This window comes from Drosophila ananassae, chromosome XL (genome assembly GCF_017639315.1).
Source record: "Drosophila ananassae strain 14024-0371.13 chromosome XL, ASM1763931v2, whole genome shotgun sequence".
In the NCBI taxonomy this organism is placed as follows: domain Eukaryota; kingdom Metazoa; phylum Arthropoda; class Insecta; order Diptera; family Drosophilidae; genus Drosophila; species Drosophila ananassae.
The window spans coordinates 7618366-7629303 of NC_057931.1; the positions used below are offsets into that span (position 1 = coordinate 7618366).

Here is a 10938-nt window from a genome sequence, read left to right on the forward strand (position 1 = left end):
CTATAATCCGATAATCGGCAGAAGAAAGTGCAAATTGTGATCAACCGAGTTCATTTTTTCGTTATTCATAAAGCTCTTCGAGTAAAAGATATAAATTATTGTTTCGAGAACTGATTCGAGATGCCCACGCATAAGATATATAATCTTTAAACCCATCTACCGACCCATCTAGCACCTATGTATGTCTCAAGTTTAAATGTTAATGTTGATGAAAGTTTAGACTGTAGAGGATTGGCAAAATCAGAAGATCGAAAGCAAATATTATGTATACACCTAGGAGTTACACACCCACATATATCAAATATAGATCAGTACGACTTAGCACCCAATAACCAGTTGGTTTTTAAACAAATATACATATATGTCATGGTAGCTCTAGTGACGATTATAGACTGTATTGTGAAATCATAGATTCTTACCCACAGAAGCCCCCAAGTTCCCTTCCCAGTCCCAGCTCCAGCAGTTCAAATAAATAAAATTTATATATACAAGCGATTCTCTTGCGGATTCATTTAGTTAGTCATGGTTTACATTTAGATATTAATACTAGTTACAATTACTAAAAAAAAATAGAAAATATCTTCCCTGTTTAGTTCCCTGCTATGCACAGGACCTCCAAGGAGTGGCTGCATCCTGCCCGCTTCCGCCTCAGAACAAATTGTGAAAGAGATCCGGCTGGGAGAGCGTCTTCTTCAGGTTCCGGACACTCAGGCGACGGTGGCGGCGATCGGCGGTGTTTCTGTAGATTGGATCGACGTGGGAGTGGAGGATGGGGGTTGGGAACAGGACGGGTTCGAGTTTCGGAATATTCAGAATGGTGGTTTAGCAAGAAACTTCAAAGACGACCACAATAACACAGAGGCGAGAACGGGAGCAGCGGAGTGGGAAGCAAAGCACCATCACCAATCACCATCGGGAGGGGAGGGACGACCTCGGCTCGGGTTGCTTCACTTACTCGAAAATCCTCCCGTGGTACTCTATCATCAGCTTGACGCAGTCGGCCAGAGTTTCGCCCTCGCGCAGCAGCTGCTGGATGTCCTGGAGATGGGCTCCCTGGGGCACCGTGTGGAATATCGACGGCGTCACCGAAATGGACAGAGTTTCTGCGCTGATATGTTGGAGCGGCACTTTGGTTAACCTAAGGGGGGGGGAGTAAGAAGAGGTAATAAGGGGGTCATGGAACTGAGAGCTCCCTCCTCAAAGGGGGATCCTCTTACCTATTAAAGTGCCCGAAGATGTAGTCCATGGTGTCCCGATTACTCTCCGGCAGCGAGCGGATCAGTCTCTTCAGGGAGTCCAGCTTCACGTAGAGATCGACGAGCACTGCAATGGGAGACCAGACGGGAATATAGTATAGCTGCTATCACTCGGAGTAGCATGTACTTACACCACTGATTGGGCAATCCGATGAAGGTCTTGGCCTCGTTGACGCTCACCAGCGGACTCTTGATCTCGCGCAGGAACAGCTTGAGCACTCCGGTCAGCGTATGGATATCCACATCCGGCTGACGCAGTGCCTCGTAGTCGTTGGCATCGATATCGAAGCGCAGGGTCTGGATCTTGTTGTAGTCACCGCACTGTCGGTAAATGCCCTCGATGGGCTGCGTGGATCGGCGGTACTTGTGCTCGATGAGATCACAGCAGTCCACCACGATCCGGGGCACGGTCCGATGCTGGTCGTGCTTGAGCACCAGCTCCAGTTCCGTATCGAAGCACGGCTCGTCGAAGAAGATGCGCTTCTCGCGGAGCGTCTCCACGCTGGGCCGGCTCTTGAACCAGTTGGCCAGATTCATCCAGGCGGCCAGGCGGGAGGGTCTTACGTTGGGACTGCCCGTGCTGCCGTTGCGATTCCGTTTCCCAAATCCAGTAGCACCTCCACTGCCACTGCCTCCGCCACCGGCTGTGGATCTCTGTTTCTCCCGCTCTCGTTCCTTCTCCCTTTCGTGCATCAGCTCCTCCAACTGGCGGCTCATCTCGCCCACCTTCGCCTCCAACTCCTGGCTGTAGGAGGTCTGCGCCAACAGATCCTGCTCCAGGGTGTTCATCCGTTGCTTGAGGTCGCTCCAGCGCTTGGAGCAGGTGCTGCAGCATTCTTTGGCGGAGCCACGATCCCTGGCCTTGGGTCTGCTGCCCGCCGGACTGCTCGTGGCGCTGGAGTTCGAGGAGCACACATCCAGGCTGGTGTTGGACACCACCAGAGTCGTGTTGGTGCCTTCGTCGATGAAGAGTCTGGTGAGATCCTTGGTGCTGCTGCTCTTGAGCAGGGCCAGCTTATTGGGTTTGGATTTCAATTCGCGCAGCAGGACCACCGCCTCCGGTCGTCCAGAGTCGCCGGTGGCTCGGTCCAGGTGATTGCTGGAGCCACTGGAGTTGCTGGCGGTCTCCAGGCGGTACAGTGCACCCGCCGTGACACTGTGGCCGCGCAAGTAGCCAGGATGGTGGGCGCTAGATGACGACGAGGTCGAGGAACGATCGCGAAAACAATTCATGAGGCTCTTACCGCCGCCGGGATGACGTCTCTCATGGGCCACAAATCCCGCTGCACCGATCACTATGTGCGCCGAGTCCGGAGTACCAGGCGTTACTGGTCGATGCTGGTTAGTCGCCTGCATGGCAAAGGTTCTCCTCTAACTCCTCCTCCTCCTCCTCGTGTTGCTCTCACTCGCTCCCTGTTTCAGGGAATTTATTTGGTCTCGGCTGACTACACTTGGACTTATCGCAATGGATATTCAGCGCTCCTCCTCCTCCTCCTCCTTCTACTCATACTCCCAGCGGTGTCTCGATGATCCCCGGCCTCGGTTGTGGCAAGTGACGTCAGGGGAATTTTTGATATCGCCCCTGGGTGCACGGACGAAAAGTATGCGGAATGTACACAAGTGGGTATATAATTAGTTTATGACTATTGAATTGAATCCCAGATAGCAGTTACAGTGGTCCCTGGTTCATCATCCACTCGTCACAAAATAAAACTCTTTGTTCAGAAAATAAAAATAAAGAAATGGGGAAGTAGGCGTACTTCCGGCGATAAGATGCGACGGCTTATCTTAAGGAGTGTTCGCGCCACCTTCAAATTATTGATATAAACTAGTTTTTCAAAGTGATTCGAGTTTTTTCGTTCAACTACAATGTTTATGTCCGTTCAAAGGTTCACTTTTTACACTTTAATGTGTTCTTATAAACTTAACAAGCTAATAACTTAAAAGACTATTCAATTATCCATTTGCATGAAGGACAATCCCACTGTAGCAGCACCCACCTCTTCCGCTTTTCGAGTATCAGGTGCGAACTTCCAGAAGCTGCAACTCCACAGCTGACCACAGAAGTGACCACCACTTGTCCGGCTTCTTCTGGTGGCTGCTCCTTCTCAGTGTCCTCTTCTCCTCCTCTGGCTACTCCTCTGAATTCCTCCAAATGACGCAGTATCAAGCTCTGGATTGCCGGCTCGTAGTGTACACTGGATAATTCGCAGGCAGCTCCGATTTCAACTGACTGGGCGAGTAGCAAGAATCGGAATACCCGGGCCTGGCAGGGCCGGGACGGGTTGCTTATCGTGCGGGGTACCACCACCACCACCACCACTACCGCACACAACACCCACTTCGCTCCGCTCCACCATGCCCGATAAGATAAGCCAGCGGCTCTCCGGCTGCGAGCCAAACAAATGTCCAACTACAAATACAAATATGATTATAATGGGAAAAGTGCATTCGAGGAGTGCACAACCATAACTATCACCCACTTAGTGCGATATATTCTATATATATAGTGTATATATCCCATATCGCATCGGTTTCTGTTTGCTAAGACGGTCGGACAATAGCTTCTGCGGGCGGGTCTTGAACTCTTCCAATTTGTGGGTAACTGGAGCATTTCGGGGCCTTGACCAGTCTTCGGAAGCTTATCAATGGGGTTGGAGTGCCTGAAAAAAGCGTCTATTAGTGATGAATCGGAATTACAATGCAAATAAACAAATGGGGGGCACAGTTGCACCATATTAATGGGTTAGGTTGTCGCAAAAAGGTAAATACAATATAACTCCTCCATTCCTAATCAAGTTTACAATGTCGTTCGAACTGTCGCCACCTTGTCGTTATTCCAGGGACGCCACATGATCCTCCAGCCAACTTACCAGTAACATGATTAGCAGCGATTAGAAACAGTGGATCTTTTCTTGGTTTTCAGAACTTCTGAAGGCCTTCCTCCAGTCCTTTTGTTGAAGACTAGGTTTAAACATTAATCCACCAGAGTTAGGAGCCATTTTTGTTCCCTTTTCCAAAAAACTGGCCTCAGAAAACGATCCTTAGAAGCCAAAATGGAAGACCTACAATGCTAAGTGGTTTATTTCTTGTTATTCTATGCCTTTAATAACTACCTCCTCCTCCTCCTCCTCCGGTATATGGCATACTTCTTGTGTTCACCATCTTTTTAATTAAAGAAATCTTTAGTTTAAAGATTAAATCTCCTAAAATCAAGGAAATATCGGATTAAAATTCTAAACAGAGGAGTTTGTTTACAGCTTACGGTAAATAAGAGAGTTGCCATTTCACTTAAAAGTAATTAGAGAAATATGAAACTAATTAGGCAATTAATAGGCAGAAAATACCCTATAATTTGTATAGTTATACAAATTTGTAATATCCATTGATTTATTTTAATTATATATGTATATATTATATTAATTTGAAACCATAATAAACCTGCAAACAGAGCGTCGAAAATATATACCTTTGATACCCTTGAAATATCTAATAACAAAAGAAAGTGTTGCAAAACACCAAAATAAACAACAGACAGGCCTCCAAAAGTTTAAAATGTGAAAAAGAAACTTTTGTTTATTAGCAATTATTACATAATTCAAGACATAACATTTTTCGGCCTAAATACTAGAAATTAGAATTGAATCAATTCAATTGATAGATAAATGCAAAATGATCGAGTGATGGGGGGAGCTCCACGGACTAGATCCGGATCTAGGGCATCATGCGGAGGGCTCCGTCCAGACGGATGACCTCGCCGTTAAGCAGCGGGTTCTCGTAGATGGCCTGCACCAGCTGGGCATATTCGCTCGGCTCGCCCAGGCGCTGGGGGAAGGGAATGGACTTGGCCAGGAAGGTGCGCACCTTCTCGGGCAGGGCCGCCAACATCGGGGTGTTGAACAAGCCGGGAGCAATCGTACAGATCCGGATTCCCTGCGTGCTCAGGTCCCGGGCAATGGGCAGAGTCATGCCGACCACAGCCGCCTTGGAGGCAGAGTAGGCGGCCTGACCAATCTGGCCATCGAAAGCAGCCACCGAAGCTGTGTTCACAATCACACCGCGCTGTCCGTCCTGGTTGGGCTCGTTGGCGCCCATGAGACCGGCCGACAGGCGAATCACGTTGAAGGTTCCCACGGTGTTGATGTTAATCACGCGCTGGAAGTCCTCCAGCTTGTGGGCCACGTTCTTGTTGAAGTTGTAGGTCTTCACGGCGGTGGCAGTGCCGGCACAGTTCACGGTCAGATCCAGGCGGCCGAACTTATCCTTGGCGGTCTGCACGGCGGCGGTGACATCCTTCTCGGAGGTGACATCCAGCGGAACGAAGACGACCTTGTCGCCCAGCTCCTTGGCCACGTCGTTGCCCTTGGAAGAGGGCAGATCCGCCAGGACCACGCTGGCGCCCTGCTTGGCCAGGCGCTCGGCGGTGGCTCGGCCCAATCCAGAAGCTCCACCGGTGACAAGGGATACTACGTTCTGGAAAGAGAAAAGGACACGAATTAGAAGGGATAATCCACAGGTGATTAAGACCCCAAAGCATTTCTTGTTGTTGTATAACTTATGGAAAAACTTATGCTGATTGCAGGCGGGTACAAGGTACAGATGACACAGACACAGTATACGGTTATTTATGGCCACCGCAGCACGGGTTCAGATCCACAGTGGACTTTGAACCCCCGGCTGGCCGACGTGGGGTCGATGGACTGTATTATCTGCACGAATTCCACCGTTACTAGTTACACCCTCGATTTACCTTGAGCATTTTGTTGAGATGGTGTTTTTGGCAAACGGTGCTTGGGGAAACTAAAGTTAATAACAAAACGGGACCGGACTGCAGACCCTTGAAACACCGGTTGCGTTAGCCTAGTGGTGGGCGATATTCGATAAACGATTACTCGTAACAAAGCTTTCACTATCGTCACTATCGACACGTGCCCGACTGCCATCCCTAATTCAATAACCAGCTCAACAATACAAAAACAATCAAAAAGCGTTAATAAATGCATTAAAACGCAAAATGTCGGGTCCCAGCGGCAGGAATAAAGTCACCAGCAAGTTTGCTGGTGCAAAGTTTCTGAACGAGGACCAGCAAAATCACCTGGCGCTCGGCATTCGTCAGCAGAATGGCAAGTATCGCATGGAATTCCAAAATATTATTAAACTTTTTAATAATATGATTCTTAGGACCCATCGCAGCAAAGCAGCCGGCTCAGGAGCGCCTTAAGCGCCTCCAAGCCAACATGAAGCGTGTGCAGGACAAGGCAAAAGTCAAGACCAAGACCACCACACCAAAACGTGTTACACGCAGCTCTTCCACGTCGGAGAAAATTTCGACGCCCCCTGGTGCGGCCTCAACGCCACGGCGAGCAAGTTTAACCGGGACATCGACTGGAGCACGCCGCTCCCTGACCGAGCGCTTGACCAAGCACCAGCAACCGAGTCCCAGAACGCCAAGGGTGTCGTCCGTGAGCAATGCCTGGGAGAAGCCAAAGGCGCTGCTGGAGGCCAGCAACCGCAATCCCACAGTGAGTGGTGAGTAATTTTCCTCTCAATGCCATCTACCGAGATTAAAACATGTGACATCCGTCAGCCAACCAGCGCCTGTCGCTTTTGAAGGCCCGGTTGCAGCAGAAGCAGAAGGAGCAACTGATGAAGGACCAAAAGGCCAAACAGGAGCCGAACAACAACAATGTGCCTATTGCAGTGCCTTCTAACTGTGCCTTCTCTGGAAGTGACCAGGAGCCCGAGCCCATGGACTGGGAAGAATCGATGGAAGATCAGTCGGGCACTAACGAGATACTTCTGATGCGTCAGGCCACCGATGATGAGGAGTTGCCGGCCCGCCGGCTGGATCACATGTACTTTGTGCTCGATACCAATGTGCTGATGGACAATCTGAAGTTTGTCGAGAGCCTGATTCAGGTGGTGCTGCCGGGAACGGTGGGAAGCATGCTCTACATTCCGTACATCGTCATCAAGGAGCTGGACAAGCTGAAGGCCAAGAGCAGCGAGGAGAACTCCAAGCGCTTGCTAGCCGTCCGGGCCATTCGTTACTTAAACACCCAGTTCGACGAGAGCCTGGACATTCAGGGTGAGTATAAAGTCCTCCAATTTTAAGATTAGTATTACTTTATAATCCTTTTCAGCTCAATCGGCTGTGGATGCGGCGGAGCACCTGATCGAGGTGGACTGCCCCGACGACAGTATTGTTAACTGCTGCCTGCAGTTGAAGGAGGAAGTGCCGCACATGATGCTCCTGACCAACGACGCCAATCTCCGGCTGAAGGGCAACGCCAACAACATTGAGGTTTCCTGCCGCTCTGATCTCATGGCCAAGTACCGGACCGAGTTCGCCGCCTTGCGCGGCTAGCACACGCCGGGACCCCGCATACATGTAATTAATAGACTGCGTTTGTGATAAAGGATTCTCTGGTGGCGGCTCTGGACGGGCCACTCCGTACAGAATCCGAATAGTCGGGCCATGGCACCGCAGTGCACACGAAGTACAACCAATAATTTAACAATACATCACCCCTAAGATAGCAGCCACCCAAGATGTTCAGTCAAGACTTTAAGTACTTTTAAGTGTAAAGTTTGAAATAAACTTGTATATACTGCCCCGTTTGGTACATGACCTCCTTGGTGTTTGCCTTCAGATTAGTCCGGAAGATCGGGCCCCTCTTATTTGGATTTAATTAACTTCTTATCGGGCTTCTTGGAATGTAAATAGCATCACTTCCGTTGCGAGGCGACTTGGAAGGTGCCGGTGGCGATCTCCAGATCAAAGATTGCCCAACGCTGGCCCAGTGCAGTGCTACTCTCCAATATTCAACTCCTTATCCGGCGGATTACTTTTTATTTTATTGCGACAACCGCGCGATAAACTTAAGCTATACAAAGTGCTCGGTATTTGTGTGTTTAATTGGATAAAGTTGCTTGGTTTGTAAAAATAAAAAGAGAAATGTGATTGGGAAAAATATGAACTAGAGTAGTGGGTGCGGAAAGTAATCTACAGGCAGTTAGGTTTTTGGCTTAAGTTTAATTTTTACAGGAAGGTTTCATTCTTAATTACGCTCTGTGATAAATATACATTCAGTTTTCGGTTTAGATATCGGAACAAATCAAAGTACGACTTTATGCTTAACTACTCTTATGGGAAATTTACATTTTTGTTTAGCTTAACATACGAAATGATGGAAAAATTATACAAAAATTATGTAAAAGTAATTAAAAACATGATAAAAAATGAGAGAACTAAACTTTCAACTTAAGTATACACTTCATAATAAAATAATTAAGGTTTCAGGAGAGAAACCCTATACTTTTCACTTAAAATTACTCGAAAATAAAAACCTTTTTTGTAAAAACAAAAGTTAAGACAAACAACAGTGAAAGAAATCTTTCAAAAAAAAATATATAAAGTACACAGCTATAGGCTTTTCGAAAATATCCGATGACTACTTTCCGCTCTTTGGGAAATCCGTAATAATTTCCCTAAAAATGTACAGTCTGTCTACACAGGATGCAGGAGAAATGGAGATAAGGGAGTGGGATGATCGCCGAGGATCGTTCAGACACACTGCAGATGCAGTGCTCCGTCCCGATCCTGGCTCCTTGCCCGATGCATGGCCAACAGCTGGCACCAGCCCCAGGCCAGGCTCCTGTCCTACATTTTTGACTCAAGAATGCCGGCTGCGGAGGAGCTGGCGCCGCCATTGCTACCACCACCGGTGGCGGTCGACAGGTGCATGTTCATCCGCTCGAGCTGATCGGCCAGCAGGCGTTGTTCGTTGGTGAGGCGCAGGATCTCCTGCTTCTCCTCGATCGTATGACCCTTGCGCTTGGCCCGATATTGCAGCATTCGTTTGTAGCATTCGAGGATCTCCTGATCCACGGTGTCCAGTTTTCGTTTGATTTCGATTCGTTTAATTTCCTCGCTAGCGGCGGCGCGCAATCTCTTCAGCTCCTCGCTATTGAACTGGGAAACGCTGCTGATCTCCGCGGTGACTCGCTTAATCTCCAACAGCACTTCGTCCACATCGTCGTGGGCAGCCAACTCAATGGGATCGATCAGTCCAGTCTCCAGCAGTTCCTTCTTCAGGCGCTGCTCGATACCAACGCCATGCTTCAGCATGGCCAGCGATCGGAAGTTGCCGGATGCGGCTGCAGCTTGGGCGTTCGATGAGGATGAGTGGGTGTTCTCGTTGCTGCTGCTGGTGGTGCTGTTGCTGTGCTCGCCCACGGCCGCCTGCTCGCTGGGCAGCGTCATCAGGGACTCCTCCATCAGCGCCGAGACCAGTCTCTGGGTCAGCGGCCCCGTGATGCTCTCCTCCGCCATCCCTTCGGCCTTCTTCAGCATTCCGCTGACGTTGTTCGACTTGATGCGAGCACCGCCCGGCTGCAGGCTCTTTATGTCCTCCAGCGCCCACACTGTGGAGTAGTGCGGCCCGAGAGTGGGCACCGGCGGCACCAGTGGGCCCTTGTACTGCTCCAGCAGGTCGTCGATTAGGCGCAGATCCTCGTGCGTCAGTGGCATACAGTAGGGCTCCACGGAGAGCCAGAACTTGTTCGGCGTATCGTTCTTGGGCACTGACATTTTTGGCAGTTGGGGTTGGGACGGCTGGTGGTGCGGCAGAGCCGATGAATTGGAGGCGGCGGCGGCTCCGCCAGCAATAGTCGGGAGGTAGTCCATGCTGTCGTCCGTGTGCACGGCAATGGGACTGTTCTTGGCCTGGTGTTTGGTCGAGGAGGAGCTGGAAACACCGCCCTGCTGCTTGAGGATCGTCATCGAAGAGTGCTTTTTCCTTACACCTGTTGGTTCGTCCCTTTTTCGCTTCGCATTGCCCGACGAGTTGGCCCCCGAGGGGCTACCCACCCCCGAGGACGAATTACCACCTATACCTAGCAGGCCATTAAGCATATTGTTATTGCAGGGCGGGGAACCGGGTATTCGGTCAAGTTTTCTCCGATCCTGACGCTTCTCGTCCTTGTCCAGGCTATCGTACTCCGCTTTGAGGACCCTCGCCCGCAGTGCCACATTGGAGAGCATCTGCTCTAGTTCCAGCTGCACTGCGTCGAGATCTTCGGCGGCCAAATGACCATCTGCTGGCCGCTGCAAGGCGGACGATATTGTGGGCAGCAATTTGGGCACATCTTTGGTGCGTATAATGGGTATAACGACACCGCCTGGCGTGGCAAATACATCCACATCCGTGGCGACACTAGCAGGTGCCGATTTCCCGCCGGCCGATCCGTTTGTGGGCAGTTTTCCAGCTCCTCCCGACGCAACCGAAATACCAAAGTTAGCAGTACCCCCCGTACTAGTGGTGGCGCCGCCACCGCCACCGCCGCCGCCAAAGTGGCCCATCTTTAGGTTCTTCAGGTTAGCGCTCATGAAATGCCGCAACTGCGCAGGTGATCGGTGCTCTTTTCGCGTTAATTTACCAATTAATTTGTTTATTTTTGCTCGAATCGCAATTTGTTTGCTTCAAGGTTGTGTAGTGTGACTGTATTGTGCTTGCTAAAAAATACTGTTAACTGTACTGGAAAATACCAAATCCAATTCAATGTACAGTAAACATAGGGTAGAAGAATTATATATAATTAAAAATAATATTTTAAATTATATGTTTTAAATAATTAAATATCTTAAAATATTAGCTTATTTCTTATTATAACTAAATAT

General features: G+C 49.4%; 4 protein-coding genes and 1 long non-coding RNA gene across 6 annotated transcripts; 2 read left to right on the forward strand and 3 right to left on the reverse strand.

Moving 5' to 3' along the window:
* Positions 1 to 486: 486 nt before the first annotated feature.
* On the reverse strand, positions 487 to 4462 carry LOC6502130 (rho GTPase-activating protein 15). Of its 2 annotated transcripts, XM_001966118.4 has the most exons (8): positions 4373 to 4462; positions 4130 to 4321; positions 3724 to 3919; positions 3257 to 3669; positions 1388 to 2838; positions 1218 to 1323; positions 956 to 1138; positions 487 to 739 (listed from the first exon to the last, which is right to left on the reverse strand). In XM_001966118.4, the coding sequence occupies exons 5-8, from the start codon at positions 2610 to 2612 to the stop codon at positions 649 to 651; spliced, it is 1605 nt and encodes a 534-aa protein (XP_001966154.1). In that variant the 5' UTR covers positions 2613 to 2838; positions 3257 to 3669; positions 3724 to 3919; positions 4130 to 4321; positions 4373 to 4462; the 3' UTR covers positions 487 to 648. The 2 variants fall into 2 exon arrangements, with proteins under 2 accessions (XP_001966154.1, XP_014759944.1); XM_014904458.3 differs by having other exon boundaries at positions 487 to 1138; positions 4373 to 4461.
* Positions 3913 to 4718, forward strand: LOC116655569. The gene is made up of 2 exons (XR_004310635.1): positions 3913 to 4020; positions 4100 to 4718. It is a non-coding gene; the product is annotated as an uncharacterized LOC116655569 (long non-coding RNA).
* An 87-nt stretch (positions 4719 to 4805) lies between these two features.
* Positions 4806 to 6155, reverse strand: LOC6502128 (3-hydroxyacyl-CoA dehydrogenase type-2). The gene is made up of 2 exons (XM_001966120.4): positions 6007 to 6155; positions 4806 to 5729 (listed from the first exon to the last, which is right to left on the reverse strand). The coding sequence occupies exons 1-2, from the start codon at positions 6013 to 6015 to the stop codon at positions 4971 to 4973; spliced, it is 768 nt and encodes a 255-aa protein (XP_001966156.1). The 5' UTR covers positions 6016 to 6155; the 3' UTR covers positions 4806 to 4970.
* Positions 6156 to 6176: 21 nt separating this feature from the next.
* LOC6502280 lies at positions 6177 to 7887 on the forward strand. Its single transcript, XM_001966121.4, has 4 exons — positions 6177 to 6379; positions 6438 to 6785; positions 6844 to 7344; positions 7400 to 7887. Exons 1-4 carry the CDS (start codon positions 6271 to 6273, stop codon positions 7621 to 7623), a joined length of 1182 nt encoding a protein of 393 aa, XP_001966157.2. The 5' UTR covers positions 6177 to 6270; the 3' UTR covers positions 7624 to 7887.
* Positions 7888 to 8078: 191 nt separating this feature from the next.
* LOC6502127 (transcriptional adapter 3) lies at positions 8079 to 10792 on the reverse strand. Its single transcript, XM_001966122.4, has one exon. The coding sequence runs from the start codon at positions 10645 to 10647 to the stop codon at positions 8920 to 8922; it is 1728 nt and encodes a 575-aa protein (XP_001966158.3). The 5' UTR covers positions 10648 to 10792; the 3' UTR covers positions 8079 to 8919.
* Positions 10793 to 10938: the final 146 nt, after the last annotated feature.

What these genes read in the sequence shown, in the direction of transcription:
- LOC6502130 (XM_001966118.4), bottom strand. Translation starts at nt 2,612, where the DNA reads ATGCAGGCGACTAACCAGCATCGACCAGTAACGCCTGGTACTCCGGAC. An exon ending in CGGATTGCCCAATCAGTGGT is followed by an intron (nt 1,324 to 1,387) that starts GTAAGTACATGC and finishes CTCCCATTGCAG; the next exon opens with TGCTCGTCGATCTCTACGTG. An exon ending in TACCACGGGAGGATTTTCGA is followed by an intron (nt 740 to 955) that starts GTAAGTGAAGCA and finishes TCCAATCTACAG; the next exon opens with AAACACCGCCGATCGCCGCC.
- LOC6502280 (XM_001966121.4), top strand. Translation starts at nt 6,271, where the DNA reads ATGTCGGGTCCCAGCGGCAGGAATAAAGTCACCAGCAAGTTTGCTGGT. An exon ending in CGGCATTCGTCAGCAGAATG is followed by an intron (nt 6,380 to 6,437) that starts GCAAGTATCGCA and finishes TATGATTCTTAG; the next exon opens with GACCCATCGCAGCAAAGCAG. An exon ending in CCGCAATCCCACAGTGAGTG is followed by an intron (nt 6,786 to 6,843) that starts GTGAGTAATTTT and finishes GACATCCGTCAG; the next exon opens with CCAACCAGCGCCTGTCGCTT.
- LOC6502127 (XM_001966122.4), bottom strand. Translation starts at nt 10,647, where the DNA reads ATGAGCGCTAACCTGAAGAACCTAAAGATGGGCCACTTTGGCGGCGGC.